This window comes from Branchiostoma belcheri, unplaced genomic scaffold (genome assembly GCF_001625305.1).
Source record: "Branchiostoma belcheri isolate BF01 breed outbred unplaced genomic scaffold, Haploidv18h27 scaffold231, whole genome shotgun sequence".
NCBI lineage: Eukaryota > Metazoa > Chordata > Leptocardii > Amphioxiformes > Branchiostomatidae > Branchiostoma > Branchiostoma belcheri.
Window position 1 is genome coordinate 237,590 of NW_017803834.1, and position 24,837 is coordinate 262,426.

The 24,837-nt window shown below is 40.9% G+C and overlaps 2 protein-coding genes across 2 annotated transcripts in view; one reads left to right on the plus strand and one right to left on the minus strand.

Moving 5' to 3' along the window:
* Positions 1-693: 693 nt before the first annotated feature.
* Positions 694-23,907, minus strand: LOC109470768. Its single transcript, XM_019769839.1, has 24 exons — positions 23,813-23,907; positions 21,295-21,502; positions 20,678-20,773; positions 19,965-20,104; positions 18,595-18,666; positions 17,877-18,048; positions 16,668-16,769; positions 16,105-16,186; positions 15,392-15,445; positions 14,289-14,408; positions 12,084-12,130; positions 11,912-11,967; positions 10,958-11,048; positions 10,005-10,131; positions 9,380-9,488; positions 8,758-8,887; positions 7,716-8,073; positions 6,394-6,505; positions 5,618-5,683; positions 3,373-4,924; positions 3,175-3,260; positions 2,796-2,897; positions 2,117-2,167; positions 694-1,113 (listed from the first exon to the last, which is right to left on the minus strand). Exons 2-24 carry the CDS (start codon positions 21,459-21,461, stop codon positions 980-982), a joined length of 4,026 nt encoding a protein of 1,341 aa, XP_019625398.1. The 5' UTR covers positions 21,462-21,502; positions 23,813-23,907; the 3' UTR covers positions 694-979.
* The window catches only part of LOC109470770 (succinate dehydrogenase assembly factor 4, mitochondrial-like), a 9,191-nt gene continuing 8,258 nt past the window's right edge, over positions 23,905-24,837 (plus strand). Inside the window, exon 1 of the mRNA XM_019769841.1 lies at positions 23,905-24,049. Within this exon, the coding sequence (XP_019625400.1) occupies positions 23,965-24,049 (85 nt within the window). The 5' untranslated portion in view covers positions 23,905-23,964. The remainder of the gene's footprint in view (positions 24,050-24,837) is intronic.

Below are 24,837 nucleotides of genomic sequence, written 5' to 3' on the forward strand. Positions count from 1 at the left end.
AATCAAACCACTGCAATGATAGATGGGAAAACTGTAACAACTAGGAAGAAAAGGACTTTCCTCAACTGTTGGGGGCAAAATATGAGCATTTTTCAGTTGATTCAGAAACAGAATCATTTTTTTTTTTTTTTTGCAAATCAGAAAAAAACGAAGAGGCGAATCCGAGAACCAACATATTAAATTGGTGTGGCCTAACTCTACAATGTCTGAAAGGCTGATGCAACGAATTGCATCCTCAAAGATGAATATGAGAAATATGGCTAGTACAAATAACTTGCCAACTGCTAACATGGAATGTTGCTGAAAAGGCTTTAATCGTTATAAAATATCAACATTTCATTGTACAGAAAGCTACTATAAAAATGTGTTCCTAAAAAGGGAAGCATCCAGTTTGTTAAAGATTTGTATATTTTTGTCAGTGTTCTAGCCAGCATCTGTCTTCATCATTTGATAGAATTTCGCTGCTCATGACGGACAAACATTTTGCTCAATCCATCATCTTTGAGGGACAAAAATCAGTCTGCAAAGATATGGAAGAGATAAACCATAACTAAGCTTAGTCTACCAGCAAAATTTTAAAAAGTACTGAATGGCACTGAAAGTACTGAATGGCACTGAAAAAGTCTACCAGCAAAGTAAAAAATGGAAACAAAAATGGAAAAAACAAAAAAAATGGCACTGAAAAAGTCTACCAGCAAAATTTTCACCTCAAAATGCAGGAATTAGCGTTTTGGAGGGTCAAGATTTTAAAATTTTTCCTCACTTCTTCAGTGTTCGACATGCTGTTACGGTCAAACAAGACTGAGATGGCGGAAAAAAAAGTCAGGCTGGGTAGAACACTGTTTCTGGTCAACTTTATTTCGCCAATTTTCGTGTACACAATCAACTTTCTCTCATTGAAAATGACTGTCTGTATAAATGTTAGTTTGAAAGATAGTACATCATATTCACATAAACTGCTGGTCAGAGCTGAGGCGAATCAGAAGTCGATGAGATGACCTATGGCAGGTGACCCCCGGGGGGCGCCCCCCCTGCCTGAAGTGGGGGTGTCCGAGAAGCTGAAGTGATGACTCTCTAACGGGGAGGGCGGCACCAGAATGGTATCATCTACTCCTACAGGGAAAGAGACAAAAAGTCATGAGCTCTCAAAACTGTAGAATAGGAAAGGACTGTGCTTATGATATTCAAAATCTAGATGGTACTGGTTACCTTGGTCATATGGTCGTAAGACTGACATATGCCATAATAAATTATAATCCATACTTAGGCCACACCAATTTAATTTGTTGGTTCTCGGATTTTTCCAGAAAAAATATGAAGCGACAGGGCGAAAAAAAATAAAAATAAAAACAGGTCTAGGCATCCTGTTATAGGCTTAAACGCTACGGAATGAGCCATGAAGTCAACACAAAAGGCTGGGTTAAAATTTAAACATTGAATTTTGAACTTTTAATCAAACCACTGCAATGATAGATGGGAAAACTGTAACAACTAGGAAGAAAAGGACTTTCCTCAACTGTTGGGGGCAAAATATGAGCATTTTTCAGTTGATTCAGAAACAGAATCAAATTTTTTTTTTTTTTTGCAAATCAGAAAAAACGAAGAGGCGAATCCGAGAACCAACAAATTAAATTGGTGTGGCCAAGTATTACTTTCTGTATAAAACATACATTTTAGTAGGCAGGGCTCTAGCTAGCTTGATTTTTTTTTTCTTCAGACCAGGTTCATGAATGAACCTAGGGGAGGACTGCTTTTTGAATTTTTTTTTATTTCCAAGACTTTGAAAATGCAATTTCCTACATTTTAAGAGGAAAATCATTGGTTGAAAGTTGTTGTTGGTGGTCCGTTGGATAATTTCAAAATATTTTTACTCACAATTTCTGTCAATTTTGTCCATCAAGGTTGATGGATTGGTTTTAAAAATTTTCTGTCACATGTAACAAAGGTTCTGCAACTAACGGAAAAACGGGTGCTGGCTAGAGCCCTGGTAATAGTACAATCAGGTATTGCTAATGTCAAATTCAGAATGAAGAAAAATATGGTGTAACTTATGAGGCTGGTTTTACTATGATCAAGTACAATGTTCATTTGATAGCACAAACAAAGAATCAGTTACCTAGAAATACTCCCAAACTCTCTCTCCGTGGTGGAAACTCGGAATCAGCATCTGTAACAGAAAGTTTGTTACCGTATTATGCTGAACATCAAAAGGCGTGACCGGGTAACAAACGACAGCATTTACAACTTGACCCAAACTAGTCCGCTGATTCAGCATGTGCGTCGGAGACAGCTGAACTTTCTGGGACACATCCTGCGCATGCCTGAGGATGAACCTGTTAGACTGTACGCCCTCTACGTGCCCTCTCATGGCAGACGCAGGCGAGGCAGACAGCCTACCTCCTACTTCAAGTATGTCCAGCGACTACTGGGAGATGAGCACAACCAACTAACAGAGAAGCAGATCGCCAACCTTGCTAGCGACAAGGGGCAGTGGAGGGACCTTGCAGTCGCCTGCGCAGCAGCCGACCGATGATGATGAACAGAAAGTGTGTCACATTCTACTGTGCCTAAAAGTCATGGTTTTAGACATGTAGTGTGACAATTCAAGTTCATATCATTTTCACATTCATATTATGACTGTCTTCTTTCATCAAAAGTGTTCACTGCATAATAAAGACAATGAAACATATATAAGATACATGTCTGAGATTCAAGAAAAATATGAAGAAAAACAAGAATGATCATTCTATACTTCCTTGACCATTCATTCATTCGTTCAAAAGAAGTGGTCTTACTGAGAAAGTTGGACCTGCCATCTGAGTGGAGCCAGTCAGTGACAGGAGAGTTTGCTAAGGTACTGGAGTTCCTGGTGCCTGATGCTTTCCTAATACGATTCACTACAAAAACAAGAAAGTATAGCATCTTACAATATCACCTATGCAATAGACTTCTAGATGTGATCATGTATAAAGATTAAATCAAATGTTAGTACACAGGTGCTGTGGTTTTCTTCCAATAAAAACTGAGTGCACTACTATAGAAATTAAAAGGGTAGGTACAATGTATGTACAATTGTACACTTGGCTTAAGTGTAACCCTTGTATCACTATTTACAGATACGGGTGAAGTGCAATGCAAAAGTGCTAGAGGGAGCTGTGACGTGGACAGACATACCTGCAGGATTCACAGGTGTCCTGTTGGGGGTGACTGTCTGAGTCTGGGTCCAAATTGGAGCAGAGATAAAACTGTAGCCGTCTCCACTGGAAAGGAAAATTGCTCCAACATCAGAATCCTCCCAAAATCAAATACAGTACTTAAAAAGGTTGAAGGTTACTATTAGTGAAGGTTCCAATGAGTGATATTTGACTTTACCTGTCTGTTGTAGTTTGTCTAGGTTCTACATTATCCTCCCAATCCAGCCTGCCCCTCGGCTGTCCCAGTGGAGTGGAAAACACGTCGTCACGTAGCCCTAAACCTGACAACCCTCTCCTGTGGTCTTCCTGGTCCTCTTCTTTCCGTGGAGAGTGCTGTAGGAACTTCTCACTCAGCGGTGGCTCGGCGGCTCCCCCTACCTCTGCAGTACCAGTGTTGATAGAAAGCTTTGGGAGTGTGTCTTGTTGGGGGTCTGTTTCTACTTCCTCTGCCATGAGGGCCATGGCGCTCGCTTTAAGCCGCTGGTATCTGGCTATCACGTCTTCGGGGGATTGGGCGGCAGCCTTCCCTCCTGCAGTACCGTTTTCGGCGGCAGGGAGCGCTGATGAAGAGTGGGAATCCTCCAGCAGCGAGGTCCCCTTGGAGCTGTTCATGGACTCGTACGCGGAGTAGGTGTGCTCCGTGTGGACCTCCGCGAACGTCACGCTCTTCCCGGAGCTGGCGGTCGGGTGACGGTCCCTGCCAGCGCCGATGGAGTCGCTTGCCTCCGAGCCAGACGAGCTGCCATTGGTCACAACAGGAGATCTCTTCTGACTGCCGGCAAAAATATCCGAGAGAAGCTTGCTCTCTCCAACACTCATGTCGTCATCGGGGGACCTGGCCGAAGGACTGTCAAACAACTCAGACTGCCACTTTGGGGTCTGACCCTCGAGAGTAAGAGCGCTGGTATCACCCGGCGTGTGCAGAGTGCCCAGCCGCGACCGAACCTCCAGCGTCGGAGTTCGAGAGGAAAAAATCTCGTTGAACGTTTCCTCCACGTCTTCGAGCCTGATCGGCGGGTTGGCCGGTGTCGCGTCGTCCTCTTCTGATGCCGCGTCGTCCCCAGGGTCCGTCCTCAGCGGCGACTCAGCATCTCCTATCCCCAGGTTTGCTAGAAGTTCTTCAATAGGAACATCGGAGGGGATTTCATCAGACAACCCAAGAGGAGTTGTCGCTATTCTCATCATGGTTACAGCAGGCGGCGTCCTCTCCATAGTCTCAGTGGATATTTCTTCAACAGAAGAGGAGGATGAGGACTTCCTCTCATACACGTTTACACCATCTTTCTCCACACCATCTTTGATTCTTCCTCTCGCTTTGCTTTTACTCTCATCTCCATTGTAGGCTCCGCCTTTCCCGTTATTTAGCGCTTTTCCTCCGTTTGTGGACGAAGGGACAGACGATTCAGCGCTGCTGAATGTCATCAAGTCTTCGAAAGGTTTGCCTTGGACATGACTCTCCCTTCCCTTTTCAGTCCCGTTCAGCAGGGAGAGGAGGGAACTCTGAGTGGAGACGCTTCCGACTGGCGAGCTGGGTTTCTCCGACTCGGAAGACTCCTGGTCTTCCATGGAAGGATATCTCTGCTTGCCGAGCTGTGGCCAGCCGTTGCGTAGTCCTGTAAGCCCGCCTTCTATTGGTGGTTGCTCTTGGCTTGCGTGGTCTTGTGGGAAGAGCGTTCTTGTTGGAGTGTCCTGCCGTCCGTCTTGAGACAGAATATCTTTCCACATTGGAGCTGGGATGTAAAAACAAAAAAGTTATAAATGTAAAATGTAATTTCAAAAGGTGACAAGTGTTGTACACCAAAAAACAGTTACTGAAGCAACTGGATATGATTTTTGAAAACGTCAGACGTTTCAGCTAGTATCCACTAGCTTTCGTCAGTGACTGAGAGACCAGAGAGGAAAGCAGGTTTATAAGCACAACCTGTTGATTGATATGCAAATAAAGTGAAGACAAATTTTTTGGAAGTCGAAAAAGGAACAAAAGTCAGACAAGTCAAGACAAGAAGATGCAAATTAGTCTGAAAGCTCCTGTTATACAGAACAGGAGCTTAAGTGTTGTCTGTCCTCGGGGCAAGTGTTGTAAATCGTCAAATACTTGTGAAATACAGCAAAACTCATCACACTACGAATGTGTGCCCTGTCTTGCATTACTATCATATAGTTGTGCCGCAACTTAAAAGAGTTGAAGTGTGTTAAAACTAGGGCAAAAATCAATTTAATTTGTTTATCATTGTAGAGAAGTGATATATTCAAGGCTTTTAGCATCATATGTAATATTACATCTCAGAATTGCCTAGATTTTCAACCTGGACTGCAAACTTCAAAACTTGAGCAATACACTTTTCTTCCTATATTCTGTAATAGTTAGAAAAGACTGTCTGTCATCTAGAAAATGTTGGAATTCAGAACTTCAAATGTTTTACCGGGTCTGGGCTTGGACGAGGGTGTTCTTTGAAGTTTATCTCGAGAAGTGAAGGCAACACTTTCATCTGGAAAGGACAAGAATAAAAAATCTTATTTTTGAGATCAAGTCAATGCTGCAAAAAAGATTCTTTGGTGTACTTAATGTCCATTGTGTACCACTCATAGATAATTTTGTTGACAATGTGTAAAATCCCATTTTCTTGGCAGATTACCACTGAAAAAAATTTGTGATTAAAAGACAGCAACTTGCACTACATTTCTCAAGTCTACAGGCTAGTACTAGGCGGGAACTAATTATATGAATCTTTTGCAGTGATTGTATGTTGTAAGGTTGGGTTTTTGTTGAACGTAATCTCTCCATCATTACGCTGCAAATATTTGGTTTCTGAATGCACTCCGGATCCGTCATCCTTAAACATCATGTGCAAATGTGTCCTTCCCCACTACTACGAAATTAGGTCCCTGCTAACACAAAACAGGGCTCGAAATACTGGGTACATGTGCACCTCAGTGCACCCAAATTTGAAGCTGTGCACACAATTTTTTCTGTGGGTGCACCAGTGCACCCAAATATTTTTGTAGGTTTACATATGTAAAGATATCTAATGTATACAGTATATTCTTGACACCTAAATGTTATTGTCAGAAAAATAATTTAAGTCTTTGTTGTATATATTGTGCACCCAAAAAAATTCACCAGTGCACATATCCCCAAAATTTTTAAAGTGAATTTCAAGCCCTGCAAAATGTTTTCCAGTGCTATGGAGGTCCCTACCTAGCGCAGCTAGTGGGTCCTGTAGAGGTTGTAGGACAGGGGAGTTGGGAGGTGAGCGGTCAGAAGAACTGGCTACAGAAGGGGTCCTCTCTTCTGCTACTGCTGAAGCAATCTAACAACAAAAGAAACAAGTCAGTATTGAAGATACTAGAAGTGCATACATTTAGTATTTCATACATTCTTAGGTACATTTCTTTCTTACAATAATCATTTTCAACTGGTAAATACTGTTAGAAAAGAGAAATCATGAAACATTTGCATGAAACAGCTTTTCTGTTATTGGTCTAATAAAATTTCCAACATTTGCTCTGTCTTACTTGTACTGTTTCTAATCTCCAAGCAGATCTTTTGGTGGGGGTAAGACAGTATCAAATTGCCAGTCTGTAACCATTTCCCCACCCAAGATCTGCCTGCACTCGAACAGGGAGGAGCACTTCTTTTCAAAAATGGTGTTGCTGCCCCTATTATCAGCTATCAAAAATTTGTTGTGCTAAGATTTTTACAAGCGGTTTATGGCTTGAATCTGGGACAAATGCAGTCACCCGTGCACATTTCAGTGGGAGTTCTCGCCTAACCCCGTCCAGATAATACTGTATGCTGGTACTTAAGTATGCTGGCTGAAACATAGAAATGTCAATAACTGGGCTCCTTGTGGTTCAAAACCGCAGATATCACAAAACATATGTTGGACCTTCTTTTCCTTTAGTTACACTGTCCAAAATAACAGTTGGTGAGGGGACCCATAGAGAGACTTCCTGTAATGCTCAACCAGCTGGCCCACTAGGAGGGCAAGAGCCTTGCCTGGTGGTCAGGGCAATAAGCTACTTGGCAAGAATATTTTGATCAGGCAACAACTAGGTGTTAATAGCCTTTGACGTTTCGACTGCAGGCAGATCTTGGGTGGGAAAATGGTTACAGACTGGCCAGTTTGATACTGTCTTACCCCCACCAAAAGATCTGCTTGGAGATTACTGTTTCAACTGCAAACTTAAAACACTGCAAACACTTCCTTCTCTTCTACCCCATAACCTTACAATGCCATACAGTAAAATCTTACAGTATAAATCAATAGATTTTTTTGTGAGGCCACAGGGGCGGAGGCATTTGTTACTGACTACGATCGTTTGAAAGAACTGCAAATATTGCACAAATGCATTCCCTGGGGAATTGGTTTTTGAGGCAACCTTCGGTCATGTGGTCTTTGAACCAAGCTTGGGAGGCCTTTGTTTAGTTTTCATGTCAAACGCACTGTTTCAGGCAATTTGCACCTTTTTGCACAGAGAAAGATTTTCATTTTCATTCTTACAGTAGTAAAGCTCTACCTGATCAATCAGGAGCTGATGTGCCTTTGGTGTAAAACCCTGCACCCCCCTACTCGGAGTGGTGTTGGGATCTTCCACGGGTCTCCCAACTGGCGTTCTCCAGCGCTGGTCTCCCATTGGCTGTTTGGACTGGGAGGCCAGCATGTCCTGCGCTCTTCTCCGCTGGTGTACCGGCGTCATCTCCACCCTCATCTGCGGGTCTGTCTTCAGGGGGGTGAAGATGTTGTTTGTATCGGGGCTGGTGGGTGCTGGTGCATGCAGTACCTCCTGCTGGACCCTAGGGGGCATTTTAAGCTGCTGGACAGGTCTCTCCTCTCTTCTCTTCACAGGTATCTTGGAGGCAGGCTGTATGCTTTCCCTTGAGGAACACAAAGCAAGAAATACACTATATTACGAATAATCATATCAAATACACAAAACATCACTTCTTTTATAGTTGATTTGGAATACACAATGGTCATTAGAAGGAGGGTGTCATTGATCAGAAAATCAAATTTTTAAATGTCAAGACCATAGATCAATATAACTTTCTAAAAAATTCTACCTTTCCTACCAACCCAAATGTATTTGGACTTTGTGTGAATTGAGATGCCCTGATGTAACCCATTAGCTATAAACAAATCCAGTGGTCGAAATACTTTTTTTTAGCGCTCTGCAATATTGCAGAAGAGTCAAAATTTTGTTCTGCAATTTGGAAATACTTTCTGCAAATACACAAGCCTCCATACTACAATCTTGCAGGTTTATAAGCATGAACTATTGATTAATATGCAAATTAGTGAAGACAAATGTTTGGAAGTCCAAAAGAAACAAAAGATAGACAAGTCAAGACAAGGTTGATGCAAATTAGTGAAGAAGCTCCTGTTGTTTCAGAATAGGAGCTTCAGTGTTGTCTGTCCTTGGGGCCAAGAGCGCAAATTCCCAAGTGCCAATTTTTCCTTCTGCAAAATTGCAGATTGTATAAATTTTTCTTCTGCAATCTTGAAAATCTATCTGCAGATTGCAGACTGCAGACAGGTATTTCGAACACTGAAATCCCTACCTGAAAGTCTGTTCCCCAGTCAGTACTCCCCTGTCGTACGTCGGAGTTCCCTGGGCCAGCAGCCCCGTGGTCCTGCGCGCCGCCCGGTGGACAGAACTGGCCAGTCTGGACACAACCTCTGGAGTGGACACTACACAGGGAGGGAGACACAACTAGCTTTTTAGCTTATGTTTCTTCTTTCTTTCAAATATGAACTAATAGCTACCACATATACATTGTGTGGGGTTGTGTGGCATAGCGGTTGCGTGTTCAGCTCAGAATCAAGAGGTCCTGGGTTCGAATCCTACCTTGTCACCAATCTTGTGCCCTTGGGAAAGGCACTTAACATGACTTTGCTCACTTTACTCAGGTAAAAATGAGTACCTAGCTTTGGTTAGGGACGACCCTCGGATAGGACGTTAAAAGGAGGTCTGTACATGTAGTTGGTGAGAGCCACAAGTGGGGACCACACACGTTAAAGAACCCACCACACTTATTGAAAAGAGTAGGGGCATGCCCCGGTGTGCGATGGTCCAAATACTACTATCTGATGATTCACTACGGACTCCAGGAAGAATAGTGTGAAAATTCACACTAATGGAGATCCTATTCAACAAACAAACAAACAGACAAACAAACACACCTTCAGGAGAGGGCCTGCGGAGGGAAGCTGCAGGGGTGAGTCCCGTGGTCCCTTCCTGAGGTGAGAAGGACACGGGTGGAGTGGCAGGCATCAGGCCCAGACCTAAGGACTGGAGGAACAACAGGGATTCAAACACTCACTTCAACTTTCTACAATCTTCAGATGCAGATTGTTTTTTTAACTGGTTGGGTTTTCATGGTACTACATGCAAGTCCTAGCAAAAAAAATTGTGTTTCCTGTTTCCAGACTCACTCTAGAAAAAACTGCTGACCATAGTAGCCTTTTTTTGTGTGGGTCCGTGCAAGGTTCATAATTTTTTCATAATTTTTTTCCGAGTATGATACACTCTTTCAATATCAATGTTGGAAAACTGATTGTACAATCACAATGCTTCATCACTCGGGTGTCAGATCATGGAGTTAGACAAGGTTGATCAGCTCAAAAATTTATGTCCCTTGCAGGGACCCACCCAAAAAACGGCTAGGGTTGGTCAGGAAACAGGACATTTTTTTCTAGGCCTTACAAACATCATAAATAATCCTTTGAATAGCCTCTTGAGTTTTCCTTAAATATTACCAAAATGTCACCAGTTTGCAAGGTAAGAACATGTACAACTTGTACATACCGGGATAGACAGAGGATATGAGTTCTGTGTGGTGGGTTCTTGGGGCAGATATTGTGAGTCCAGCTCCCTGGTCAGCCTGGCTACAGACTCCTGGAGATCTGGGATCAGCTTGTCTACCAGAGAATCTCTGCAGGAGAAAAAACAAGCCAGTACAGTAGTAAGTACAACAGACCATTGGCTGTCTTACAAAAAAAAGAGTTGTTCTGGAAAAGTAAAAATGGTAAGGCACAATGCACGAAAGAAAGAAAATGGAAAACAAAAAATTTCTGTAGCAAATTTTGTAGTAATCTTTTGATTATCAGTTTTCTTAAATGTTTGGAGTGTCTTTTGGGAGGGTTTTTGCAGTATACCTTTACTATGAGTATGAAATTACGACACTGCGAAAAATAATTCTATGCTACAGTATTATTTTGACTGAAAACACTTCATAAACCTCTTTCCCCCTAGGATTGCAAAATCTAATCCATACAAAACTCAATAAATTTAAAGTATTGCATTGATACAGCCATAAATTGCTTCTGGATACAGAATCTCTTAAGAAGCTAAATATAACTTACTAGTACTATTGTACCAGTAGAAACTACAATGTATAAAGTGGGAAATATACAATGTACCATTTGCTATCAGTCCTATCAAAATCACATTGAACAGAGCACCAAACAGAAGCCCTTTTTGCCCCTTTGTTATTTATGTACTGTGTCCTCTTTGCCATCATTTATCATTGGGTGGGGAACCGGACCTGTGCTCTTGAATTTCTTGTATTTACTGTTTTTTGCCTGTCTTAAAGTTGCGATTGTTTCTTTTCTTTATTATATGTATTTATTTAGTGGTGCCGTCAACATAAGTGCTTTCCACTTGAGTGAGGCATCACCATGTCCTGTATCCTTTTTTCATGTGAATGAATAAAAAAAAAAAAAGCCTATTGTTTGTCTGTAATGTCCCAGATGACTCACCTGAATGCCTGTGCGTTGGACAGGTGTGCATGGTGGGTGTGCACGTGGGTGGCAACCTCACCAGAGAAGTCAGAAAAGTTGGGCAGACCACCTGGACATAACAAAAATACAACATATACTAGTATCCATTTGTTTCCTGGCCCAACAAATGAATAGTACATGTTTTGTCCAACAAATGAATAGTACATGTTTTGAAATTACTGTAAAATCACTTTATGTTAGCGGTAGCAAAAGCTTACGGTCTGAAAAAAATGGACACGTTTGCAGAACTGTACATTTGCGGTGGCAGCAGGTGCAGCAAAATGAAAGTTGGTGAATCACTTGTGCAATGATATATATAATAAGTTCGCTGTACAGAAGTAAAAAATCGCGAATATCAAAGTACTGCCAAAAAATTGTGATTCACAGTAAGACCTGTACTAAATCAATGGGTCTTTCTTTGTAGCTATACTAATGAGATAATAACATTGAGAATTTCTTAGCAATGGTATATACCCCCCACCAAGATTTCTGGTTCAGAAAATGCCTCTGCCCTGAGGCATCGCCAAAAAAATCAACCAATAAAATAAGGCCACACCAATTTAATTTGTTGGTTCTCGGATTCGCCTCTTCGTTTTTTTTCTGATTTGCAAAAAAAAAAAAATTTGATTCTGGTCCTGAATCAACTGAAAAATGCTCATGTTTTGCCCCCAACAGTTGTTACAGTTTTCCCATCTATCATTGCAGTGGTTTGATTAAAAGTTCAAAATTCAATGTCTAAATTTTAACCCAGCCTTTTGTGTTGACTTCACAGCTCATTTTGTAGCATTTAAGCCTATAATAGGATGCCTAGACCTGTTTTTATTTTTATTTTTTTTCGCCCTGTTGCTTCATATTTTTTCTGAAAAAATCCGAGAACCAACAAATTAAATTGGTGTGGCCTAAATGACAAAAGAAGCAAAACACCATGCATACCTTCATGCAACTTTTCAATGTAAAGATGCAAGGCAAGGCTTGACAGCTGCACCAAACTTGGAGAAAAAAAATGCAATAATCATTTGTAAGACAAAGAAGACTGTGAAAATGATGTGAATTGATGTCTGCTTTTAAAATTGCAGTAAAAATGTTTAGAAAATCTGTGGCTCACCTCAGGAGATTGAGTTTTCCTCCCTGATAGATGTCTCCAACATTTCTCTGCATGGAGGAGATAAAGACTCTTGATTTGGTTTGGTAAAAAAAACAAAATGATGAACAAATCTACATGTATGTTGTATGATAGCATGATACAGTGGACACCAACTATTTCCATCACAGCTAAGGCCATGTTGATTTGATTATATGGATGACATCCGTGCGCGCATGACTGATGCGCGCGTGCGAAAGTTTCCCCAAAAAAGTTGTTTTCAACCATACTGTAAATCGTACAAAACAGTTGCAAAATGAGCAAAAATATACCATAAGTTACAAAAAAATTAATAAAAACTATACCAATGTCGTAGAATGCCAAAATCAAACGAAAAAAGACGAAATTGTAAAGAAATGAACTTGAAGACTAGATTATTCGCCAAACCATATTCTGTGCCATTTGCTCAACCCTCATGACCATGTAGATTTCATAATGAAAAGAACTTTTTTTTTGCAAAACTTTTTTTTTATTCGCACGCGCGCATCATTTTTGGGCTCCCGGAGGATGTCATCCATATAATCAAATCAACATGGCCTAATTGCATAAAGCTGGGATTTGCTTAAAATTATGAATTATTACTACATTATAAATCAAATGGCTTAATCACATCAGTGATGAAGATGGAATAAACCTGATACTCGGGTAAAATATTGTCAAGTCAAGGTGGTCTGCAAGTCAATTTGAACAATTTCCAAATTCTCATGAATAAAGAATGGTCCGAACAAACAAACAAATAAAAAACAAAGACAATGCAGTGTTCGAAATACCTGTCTGCAGTCTGCAATCTGCAGATAGATTTTCAAGATTGCAGAAGAAAAATTTATACAATCTGCAATTTTGCAGAAGGAAAAAATAGACTCCAGATTCAATAGTTTTCAATTTAGCAAACTAGAACTCTCAGGTCCCATCAAGGACAGACAACACTTGAGCTCCTGTGTGCTCCTGTTTTGAAACAACAGGAGCTTCTTCACTAATTTGCATCATCCTTGTCTTGACTTGTTTATCTTTTGTTTCCTTTTTGACTTCCAAAAATTTCTCTTCACTAATTTGCATATCAATCAATAGTTTTTGCTTATAAACCTGCAGTTCTCCTTCCGTCTCTTAGTGTCACCGATGAGAAAGCACCAAAATTATATACAGCTACTTGAGTAACTGTTTTTTGTGTGTCTTTTATTAGTATGTTTTAGTATGTTTTTGCAGAAAGTATTTCCAAAATTGCAGAACAAAATTTGGACTCTTCTGCAATATTGCAGAGCACTGAAAAAAAAGTATTTTGACCACTGCAATGCCACAGTAATAGAATAACCAGACTCTTCCTACACCTGGCTTACCCTCTGTAATTCCCGGTCACACTCCCTGAGTAGCAGGTCAGGCACACGAACGTCTATTTTGGAGGCGTCCACTTTATACTTNTTACTACATTATAAATCAAATGGCTTAATCACATCAGTGATGAAGATGGAATAAACCTGATACTCGGGTAAAATATTGTCAAGTCAAGGTGGTCTGCAAGTCAATTTGAACAACTTTCCAAATTCTCATGAATAAAGAATGGTCCGAACAAACAAACAAATAAAAAACAAAGACAATGCAGTGTTCGAAATACCTGTCTGCAGTCTGCAATCTGCAGATAGATTTTCAAGATTGCAGAAGAAAAATTTATACAATCTGCAATTTTGCAGAAGGAAAAAATAGACTCCAGATTCAATAGTTTTCAATTTAGCAAACTAGAACTCTCAGGTCCCATCAAGGACAGACAACACTTGAGCTCCTGTGTGCTCCTGTTTTGAAACAACAGGAGCTTCTTCACTAATTTGCATCATCCTTGTCTTGACTTGTTTATCTTTTGTTTCCTTTTTGACTTCCAAAAATTTCTCTTCACTAATTTGCATATCAATCAATAGTTTTTGCTTATAAACCTGCAGTTCTCCTTCCGTCTCTTAGTGTCACCGATGAGAAAGCACCAAAATTATATACAGCTACTTGAGTAACTGTTTTTTGTGTGTCTTTTATTAGTATGTTTTAGTATGTTTTTGCAGAAAGTATTTCCAAATTGCAGAACAAAATTTGGACTCTTCTGCAATATTGCAGAGCACTGAAAAAAAAGTATTTTGACCACTGCAATGCCACAGTAATAGCAATAACCAGACTCTTCCTACCCCTTACCCTCTGTAATTCCCGGTCACACTCCCTGAGTAGCAGGTCAGGCACACGCACGTCTATTTTGGAGGCGTCCACTTTATACTTGTCCAGAACTCCTTGCAACACAGACTCTACCACTTCACGCTGGATGGGGGAAAGGATTTTTTCAGACATTATCTGGCAATTGTGATATCTAACATGTCAAAGTCAAACAACAAGTATTTGTCTCATAAACACGGAAGCACAATTTCTCTAGAAAATTTCCTTTAGTTACTGAAATGTGCGTACCCATACATAATTTTTTCTCTATTACATCTACCAGAAAGTAAGATTATTTTCCTTATGGTAGAAATGTATATAGGGTCAGGGCTCAAAATACTGGGTGTATATGCACCTTAGTGCAGGTAAAATTGGGGCTGTGCAGGTATTTCTGATGTCTACCTGCACCTAACATACACTGGTTCATCTACTGTTTATATACATGAAGCATAATTAAAGAAATAATGGCAATGGTTTCTAAATAGGTTTTAGAGTTTTAGTACTTCTCAAAGTCTGAGTGGTGCAGGTAAAATTTGTCTGGTGTAGGTAATTTTGAATGTTACCTGCACCAGTGCAGATATGCAGAAGGAAGGACTTCAAGGTCTGTTGATGTGGCGTCGTGTGGTGTAGTGGTACATCACTGGACTATGAAACGGGGAGACCCGGGTTCGATTCCGGGTCGTACCCGACCAAGTCCGAACATGCGCCCCGACGTTGTACCCTTGGGAAAGGTACTTTACACGACTTTCCTCACTTCACTCAAGTGAAAATGAGTACCTAGCTTTGGCTAGGGACGTCCCTCGGATAGGACGTTAAATGGAGGTCCCGTGTTTGGGAGAGCCACACCCCACGCACGTTAAAGAACCCACCGCACTTATCGAAAAGAGTAGGGGACCTTCCCGGTGTGAGTGGTTCAAACCGTCTGTTGTCATTGACAGTCTGGTGTCGGGGTTGACATCTTTGTAAAGGTGATAGTCACCTGTTATGTCAATCCTTCCACAAATGTGGTAAATCTTCATAAATAAATAAATAAATAGATAAATAAAAAAAAGACTGGTACAATGTAATGTGTTACCCTCGAAGCTTACCTGCTGTGAAGTGCCTGTGTACAACTCATCAACTGCTCTCCACAATTCTCGCACCTGGAAAAAGCAAAACAAAACAGTAACAATTAGCTACTCTCGGGTCCCGAATAAACATACCACCCCGGAATAAAAGTATCCCCCGGACAAATCTTCAAAATCCAATAAACATGTCCCTCCCGGAATAAAATGGTACTACCCCCCAGAAAATTACCAAATTGACAACTGTGTTTAGAAGTTCGCGATGATTTTGTGATGCATTTATCCTGCCTTCCATTGCAAAAATTTTCACTGTGCCCTGCATGTGCTGCAAATCTAAATGAATCTCCACCGATCATAAGAGCTCGAACTCGCACGGCTGTCAAACTGTTTGCGGACTGGGACCCTTATCTGTTGAACTGCCCTGTAGCAAGTTTGAACGGCTACAAGGGGAGCTTAAGATTCCACGGCCCCCAACTGTGGAATAACTTGTCACTTAAGCAACGTCAGACAGTGGGGCTGGTACAATTCAGTCAGGGATTGTGATGCTATGAATGTATAGTGGAAAATGAGTGAGTTCCTTTGTTATACTGTATGTCATTTTGGATTATGTCTTTTTCTTGTAATGTATAACGTTTGCCAGTATTTGTACTTGTATGCCCAGCACTACCTGAAAAACAGGTTTTTTAATGTAACCTGAGCGTATTCTGCTGGTAAAATAAATAAATGAAATGAAGTACCTTGTGGACAGCCTGTGTTCTCTTGACCCTCAGGATATCGTCGTCATGTTGGAGTCTTCCTCCTGACTTCCTTCTAGTGGGACTTAGAAGGAGAGCAACTATTACTGTTTAGGGCTCAAAATACTGGGTGCATGTGTACCTCAGTGCACCCAAAATTTGAGCTGTGCACACAATTTTGTCTGCACCCAAATACTTTTGTAGGTTTACGTAAATACATGTAATACACCTGTATCTTATGTATACTAGAATACGGTATATTCTTGACATCTGTCAGAAAGTATAAGATTATTTCATATGGTGCACCCAAAAAATTTCCTGTGCACCCAATTTTTTAGGTTGCGTGCATCAGTGCACCTCTTCCCAAAAGATAATTTTGAGCCCTGCTGTTGCTCAGCTGATATAGCAAATGCAAGAAAATTGTAAGAAAACTCTCCACAAACTCTGCGTAACACAAACTAGAATCTACTGATTTGTACTGGTACAATGTACACGTACATGTACAGGTCTAAATATAATCCACACTCTGTGAACACATGTCAACAAAGACAGATTATAAAAGTCACCTTATCCTGTTTATCTCACTTGACTCTGCCAGCAGTTCGTTTTCTTGCTTTTCCGTCTCTCGTAACTTCTTTGACAGGTGGCGATGTTCCTTCACCTGCTCACTACAACATTGAGACAACAGTTTGTTTTTATTTATTTAACCAGGGGGATACATATCGCCCGTGGGGCGCTTTTCAATGAGCCCAGGGCCTGGGGAAGACCCCAAATGGGGATTAATCAGACTTTCAGGTTTTTGTGACCTTCAAGGGTGATACTGTCAACACTTTTGTATGGCTGCGAAACCTGGCACCTGAAACTAAGTCAAGAAAGGAGACTTGATTCCTTCGACAGAAAGTGTCTAAGGAAAATCCTGGGCATTAGATGGGATGACGAATGATAACATCAGACTTCAAACTAAGCAACAACCAGTGTCCTCCATCATCTGAAAACGCCGGCTCAGCTGGTTAGGACACGCTGTCAGACTCCCACCTGTCAGACTGGCCAACCAAGTCCTACAGTGGTGCCCAGAAGGACGGAGAAGTCGGAGAAGGACGGACAGACAGTGGAGAGGGACCTTCAGGCAGTCAGCATGAGCTGGAAGGAAGCCTTGAGGCTGGCTGCTGACAGAGGAAGCTGGGCTACTTTGACTGCCTCATGCGTCACGAGACGCGGGAGCCCCTAAGTCTAAGTAAGTCAAGGGTGATAAAAGGCTTGGAACTTAGTCATGTTAGGGATTACATTAGTCTCTCTGCAGCGCCACCTAGCTGCTGTGGGAAGTACGACAAGTCATTGTTGCCCCGAGGAAAGTAGAAAGAGGACTACTGAAATGTTGGTAGGTATATGCTTGAAATTTGACTGTGGAACAATGAACTGTATTATCCAGCAAGAAAGCTACCTTCCAAAAAAGCTCTAGACTACTGATCTTTACTAAAAACAGACCACTACCTCTACTAAAAAAATAAATAAAAAAAATTGTAATACATGTACATGTATGTAGATATGTGTATTTATTGCTGATTTTGCAACATGCATTCATGTTTATTTCAAATACGACGTGTATTGTTCTGTCCCAGTAGTATGTAGATATTTGTGTTTTTATTTATTTTATTTTGTAAAATGTATGTTTGTTTTTAATTAACTGTATGCACATTTGAGCCTTGGAAGACTAGCCCAAGAGCTCGAGGGCTATAAAAAGGTTTTGAAGTAAATGAAACAATGAGACGTCTTACTTGGCAAACTGTTTCCACTCTGCCTCCAGTACTTGAGCGGTCTGAGCCGTGTCCAGTGCCTTCTTCCTGTGCCTGACCAGACCGGCCTGGACACCGGTCAACATTAGCGGGGTCAGGTGGAGGTCAGAGGGCAGCACCGTGGGGCGCTCTTGGATGTCCCTTCTCTTCACACCTGTAAACAAAAGGGTGCATTGTTTCATCAGGTTGGTAAGTTACTGAGTAAAGTGACTCTTTTTTGAGACACATATTGTAGCCATGTAACCATGTATGTGTAGATAATTATGTAGATATTGTAAATTAAGCTTGAGAATGCATCTATAGCAGCGACACCTGTGCTGCAGTGCAATGTGAACCAGTCAGAATTGCCCTGAGGAAGGTGACAGACGAACAACAAAACGTTGGCTGTGGATAAAAAAACACTTGGTTGTGTAAAAAGAGTCTCTTTACTCTGTAAATAAGTGGATTTAAACAAACAGACAACTAAAACTCCCTTCATTCTCGTCCTGACATATCATGTTTCAATGTTTCCACAAAAAAACATGACTGCAGTTGCACTGAAGGTTGCAAGGGGGCACAGCTGCACAGGACAACATCACTTGAACATAAGCCGTATCTATCCTATTACATAGGATAATCATTGTCCAGCATGGCTTTGTTAGCAAGGTCCTAGCTAAGTATACACTAACTGAATGATACAAGTTCAGGAGTATGTTTTTACCATTCTCCACCTGGGTGGCCTTCAGAATGACGAAGGCAGAGAAATGCAGCATCAGGTTGTAAAATCTGTCTCCTGTAAAATAAATGGCAAGAAAAATGACATTAAAAATATGAAAATAAAGCTTCCTGAAGCAGGGCTCGAAATTAACATTGTCCCAGTGTCAAATGACACTAAATTTTCAGCTTGGGACAATTCAAATTACGTTTCGGGACAATTTTGGGGCAATTGGAAAATTCTAAGACCATCCACGTCATTTGGGAACGCGATCCATCCATCCTGCTGCAGACTGCTGGCAGCCTATAAATATATAATACTCTGACAAACATTTAAATTTGACCAATCAGGGATTCCAAATATCAGGGACGGTGCCATGCCCATGATATTATCATGTATTTCCCTACATTTACTAATAAAGTGGACTTCAAGTTGCACAAATTCAGTTGTTGTTTTCTTATTTTTGTCATCAACTTATTTCCTGAAAAGCAGACTGGGACAGTCCATCTTCAGTTCGGGACAATTAAAATCTATGTTTGGGACAATTCTGGGACAATAGTGAAAAAAGTTAATTTCGAGGCCTGCTGAAGTAATGCCATATCTCTGATTTGAGATCCTCTTGCAAGAGAAGGTTTTTTTGTATGAGACACAAAAGTTAAAAAAGAAAAAAAAAACATTTTGTTGTTTCTTTTGGTTCTGTTATTTTCTTAAGACTTTGGCAATATCTAGTGATCCAACTTATACAATTAAAATGCAGTTTAACAAACTAAAACTTGCATGAGGACACAATGTTGGTAAACTGATAGTACAATGTTTCATCACTCAGGTGTCAGATCATGCAGCCAGAAAAGGTCGATCAGCTCGAAATATTATGTCCCTTGCAGGGACCCACACACAAAAAGGCTACGGTAAGCAGTTTTTTCTAGGGTTGGACAGGAAACAGGAGGCTAGTGCTGCATACCTAAACCCACATTTAGGTTCAGGTCCTGATTCAAGTCCAGAGGTTTAGGTTCAGTTCCGGACTTGTAAGTCCAGACCTAAACCCACATGGCATATACAAAATTGCATGTTGGCAACCTTGCAATGTTGTCTGGGTGAAACTTTGGCCACTGTGACATGGAGGCCGATACTTGACGATGCCCGATGGCAATGTTTTCTTCATTTTGCAGAAGTTTTTTCAATCTACGGAACGTTTTATGTGGTTTGGAAAGAAAAGGGGTATGTGAAATGGTCTTTTATGGTAATAAGTCCGGACTCGGTTCTTGACTTTTAGGTTTTTCTGGACTTGAACCTAAACCGGATCCAAGTCCAGTGAACCGGTATGCAGCACTACAGGAGACAACATTTTTTTCCTTTGGTGAAATGTGTGTGGCTACCTCCTGGTGACATGAAGAGAGAGGCCACGATCCTGGGGAGGTTAGCCTCTGGTTCCTCCCGGGAGATCTGTGTCATCCAGTTGTTCACTGTCCTGCGGAACTGTTGTTCACCCTTCTTGTCGTAGATAGGCCAGCAATCCCTGTATGTACAACATGATGATACAGTCAAAGTGAATCTTAAGTTGTTATAAGTTCCAGTATGTAAAAAGGTACTCAAAAGTTAGATATTGTTGTTAGGCCATGTTGATTTGATTATATGGATGACATCCTCCGGGAACCCCAAAATTGATGCGCGCGTGCGAATAAAAAAAAAGGTTTGCAAAAAAAAAAGTTGTTTTCATTATGAAATCTACGTGGTCAACAAATGGGACAGAATATGGTTTGGCGAATAATCTAGTCTTCAAGTTCATTTCTTTACAATTTCGTCTTTTTTCGTTTGATTTTGGCATTCTACGACATTGGTATGGTTTTTTTGTAACTTACGGTATATTTTTGCTTATTTTGAAACTGTTTTGTACGATTTACAGTATGGTTGAAAACTTTTTTTTTTTTAAAAGGTCGAAAATTCATGCGCGCGCGGATGTCATCCATATAATCAAATCAACATGGCCTTATCACAAACAAACAAACAAACACACACACAGCCACGAAAACATTCTTGGCAAAGGTAATTAAATCATTATTAAAAAATTATTATAATAAAACAAGTATACCTGAAGGCTTCCCTGGCCATGACAGGATCCAGCCTGTTGAACAGATAGTGGGTCACCACTTCAAACGCCTTCTTGTTGGGCAGAGCAAACATGTCTCTGAAATAAGAAAGAAGCAGTTAGTGAGTTACACAGACAGAGTTATAAGACATGGTCCTATGAATAGTGTTATGTATGGACCTGAACAGGGAACAGATATCAATGGAAAATTCTTTTATATGATTTTCTACTTACATGTATCTTAGTTCTTACTGTGCAAATAAATAAACAAACTAGAAAGGTAAGATTTGCAATTTAAGCAAATGCATAATGTTTACCTTCGCACATGGTCTGCTGTTAATTCTTACTCAAATACATCTACATATATATGGTCAGACTGGAGTCTAAATCCCTCCTACTATAAGATTGCAACATTATGTAACCCAACACCAGTCACCATGGTGACAGACATCAACAAATCATGTCATTGGTCAGGTCAGAGGTCACTGGGGAAGATGAAGAAGATGAAGAGGAAGAAACTGAGCAAAAACAATATGTTTTCTTTCGGTAAACATAACAAACAAACAAACAAACAAAAAGACAGACAAATCCCTTTGAACAGACGGGATGGTAGGACTTACCTGCTGAATGGTATTTTGTGCTTGGCCTCCATGGAGTTTGGATCGAACCCCAGCAGAAGCAGGTTGGTGAAGAACATCTCTCTCATGTCTATAGGGTCAGCCATGATGCCGGCTGGCCCTGGGCCCGAGGTGTGACTCAGGTTCATCATACTGTGTGGTCCTGCCATTATAATGGTTCAAAGGCTTGCTTCCTCTAGCTAATGTGAAACTGCAAAATGACATTCCCAACATGCTATAGGATTCATGTAAAAGACTTATGGTTCCGGGCCGGAGTTTAAATCTGACCAGAGTCTAAGTAAGTGCGCAGTAAGTCGCCGGAAACGTGACTTTGAATGGTATGTTTTGGCCGCGATATCCCTGAAATCGTAATATCTGTGTACATATATTTGTATTTTCGGAAAAGCCTGTTAGTTGTAGCCTTTATAGGTGGCGTAATGTTGGTGGTCCAGCGAAGACTTCCTGGCATTAGTCTGCGCGGATGATTATGTGGCGTTTTCGCCTGACCGCCGGGATGGTACATTCTATATGCGTTGTGGGTGTGTTCGGGCCATCGAAGATAGCGATTAACTTATCGCATCGATTTTGATTAAATTCAAATTTTGGAAACACTAGGTTCTGAGCTTCTTCGAGTACTAAGCCGTTACCCTGGGAAAATTCGTTTTTTCCATGCAGCCATGGTTAAAAATGACGAAAAAAATGACCCCTTATTTAAAAATGTACTTTGATGTGCCTTATTTACCCCTAAATAAATTGGGCGCAGAAAATATCAATGAAGTGTATTGATAAGCGGCACGGCACCCCTTTCCACTAAAAGAGTGAAAAATTCCGACCCACGTTTAGTACAGAAATGACAGCCCGTTGGGCTGAGGGTGTCAAATTGCTCGAAATACGGAAGGAAACTCCGGTCCGAGACCTTATAAATGTGCAAGACTAACGGTCATACATGTTGACCAATCAATCATGTGCAAGACTAAGTATTAAAGACCATACATGTCAATTAATCCATGATTCATTCGTGTACAGACTTATGGATGTGTAAGACTATGGGTCGTATATGTCAATTTGTAAAGGCAAGTGTTGTTTTTAACTTCTTTATTATTCATGCGACGTCATATATTCTGTTGCCAGTCTAATGATATACTGTAAGTCTCTTTAGATTCGCGGGGCCTAAAGTTCGCGGTTTCGGGAAAATGGACAATCCGCGGTATTTTTAGATTCGCGATTTCCCCTTGGCTATTCAAAGAAGAACTTGCAAAGTGCATACTAGTATTTAAAAATAAGAAAAGTTCGTGTCCCGGCATTTATCTCCTAAAATGCGGCGCAGAAATGTGTTTCGTGCTCCGCGCGAGGCTGCCTGCATGCTCTGTCGGTATGCAAATCTTGCATCACATGTCCGCGCTACGCGTCTCTGATTGGTTGTTGCGTCAGTGCCGGCGGTAAAGCTCGATCGATCTGACGCGCGTGTATTAAAACAATTTTCTTTGCCCAGAAATATGCGCTAAAACGTTATTTTCCACGACTACACATCGGTACTCAAGTGAAGAAATGCATAATCAAAAGAATCTTTAGGGAAAATATATATTCCTAAGCAAATTTTATGCCGTCTTCGGCGAGATTTTGTCGTTCAAACCGAACCCGGAAGTATGCAAAGGTCCCTTCGGTAGGCTCACGCTATCGTTTCTATCGAGCAAAATAAGGAAAAAAAAAACACCCGCAAAAGAGAACCAAATAACATTTCCCAGATACCATCAGTTATATTTTTCATCAAAATATTTGTAGATATGCCCGATGTGCCCGCAATTTTCGGGCGCCAGGCGCGCATGGCCAGCGCTAGCAAGATTTTTGTCGGGCGGTACGCGGTTAACACGGCCAGTGCCACAGTATCGCGATTCGGTGTCTCATAATGTTATTTTTGACATCAGTATGACTTACATAATTTTGATACTCAACAAACTGTACGTACATTTGCTTAGAATAAAGTTGATTTGGAGTGATTTGTGGATCGCGTGTGTTATCAGTTGTGTTAAATCGGTTAAACTTGAGGACTGTCGTGAACGCATGTAACAGTTAACACATTTACATTTACGCAAAACATATTCGCGGGGAAATAGATTCGCGGTACAGAGGTCCCTGCGAATTCCGCGAATCTAAATATACCGCGGAAATTTGCAGACTTACAGTATGATACAGACTTTACCCAGGTCTTTAATACAAGTTGGCCAGATAGTCTTGTCTCGATATAAATAAATATCACATAAATTCCGGGTTAACCAATTGTATGCCCGGAATTTATGTTATATTATTTCTAAGACTCCTCCAAAATACTGCGGATAATAGTTTTTCTGCAAATTTCTGTGAAAATATTCAGTGCGATCATGATCAAGCTGAATGCCCTTTTTAACCAAATATCTGATACCCTTATAAAACCGACAATGCCTTCAAGTTTTATGGATTTTTAAGTGCTGTTAAAATTATTTTTTTCGCCACATGTACCTTGAAAATTGACAAGAAAACTCACCAACTCCTTTAGTTTCCTTTTCAGCCGAGGGCAGCCATCTTGAAATGCCCCGCCAAGAATGAACTGACAAAGTCCCGGATGTTGGGTCAAAGGTGAACATGTGATTTTACGACACTGACACAAAACGGTCGGTTGCGTAAGAAGTGCACAAAATGGCGGCCGTTTCTGGATGTCGTCTGCTGTTTGGGAGGATTTCTTGGCTGAAGTTCTCGCCTCTTTCAAGTTCAAGTGCAAGGGGTATGTGTTAGAATAGAGGGACAGCATAAGTGTCAAATGATGTTGCAATTTGTTTTGGCTACAGGGTTCTCTGTTCGCTAGAATCCTTGTCTTACAGCCGTGATCGCGAAGCTGTTGTGTGATGACTTGTTATGAAACTTTGAATACATCATATTTATATTTAGCCTGAGGCTATTGACAGGATCGTCCTGTCAATAGCAGAAAATATTGCACTGCTGACAGGACGATCCTGTCAATAGCAGAAAATACTGCACTGCTGACAGGATGATCCTGTCAATAGCAGGAAATACTGCACTGCTGACAGGACGATCCTGTCAATAACAGGAAATACTGCACTGCTGACAGGACGATCCTGTCAGCAGTGCCATTTTTGACACTATTGACAGGATCGTCCTGTCAGCAGTGCCATTTTTGGCACTATTGACAGGATTTTTTAAAATCTTTCCATTTTGGGCTGTATTGACATGATTTCTTCATGTTTTAATTTTTTTAACCATGTTTTCATTTTTTTCAGTCAGAAGGCATATGCTACTGTACTGTAGATTAGGCGTTTCACGATGGCGGCTATCATCGCGTTAACAGCTAGTTATTATCATTACAGAGTACTCCAGCAGATACATGTCAAAACTAGACATGCTCAAAATATAAATACAGGCGAATTTCACGCATAAGCTGTCTGAAATACGAAGGCAGTTGTGTTTACATAGTTTTTCGAGTAAACAGGCGGGCAAACTTTTTGCGAGCTGTGATTGGCCAAAATCCCCCCCCCCGCCGACTCGATACGTCTG

Excerpts from the sequence above, each read along its gene's own strand:
- LOC109470768 (XM_019769839.1), bottom strand. The coding sequence starts at position 21,461 with ATGGCAGGACCACACAGTATGATGAACCTGAGTCACACCTCGGGCCCA. Across the intron at positions 20,105-20,677 it reads ATGGCCAGGGAAGCCTTCAG|GGATTGCTGGCCTATCTACG; the intron begins GTATACTTGTTT and ends TTGTACATACAG. Across the intron at positions 12,131-14,288 it reads GTGACCGGGAATTACAGAGG|AGAAATGTTGGAGACATCTA; the intron begins GTAAGGGGTAGG and ends TCCTCCATGCAG.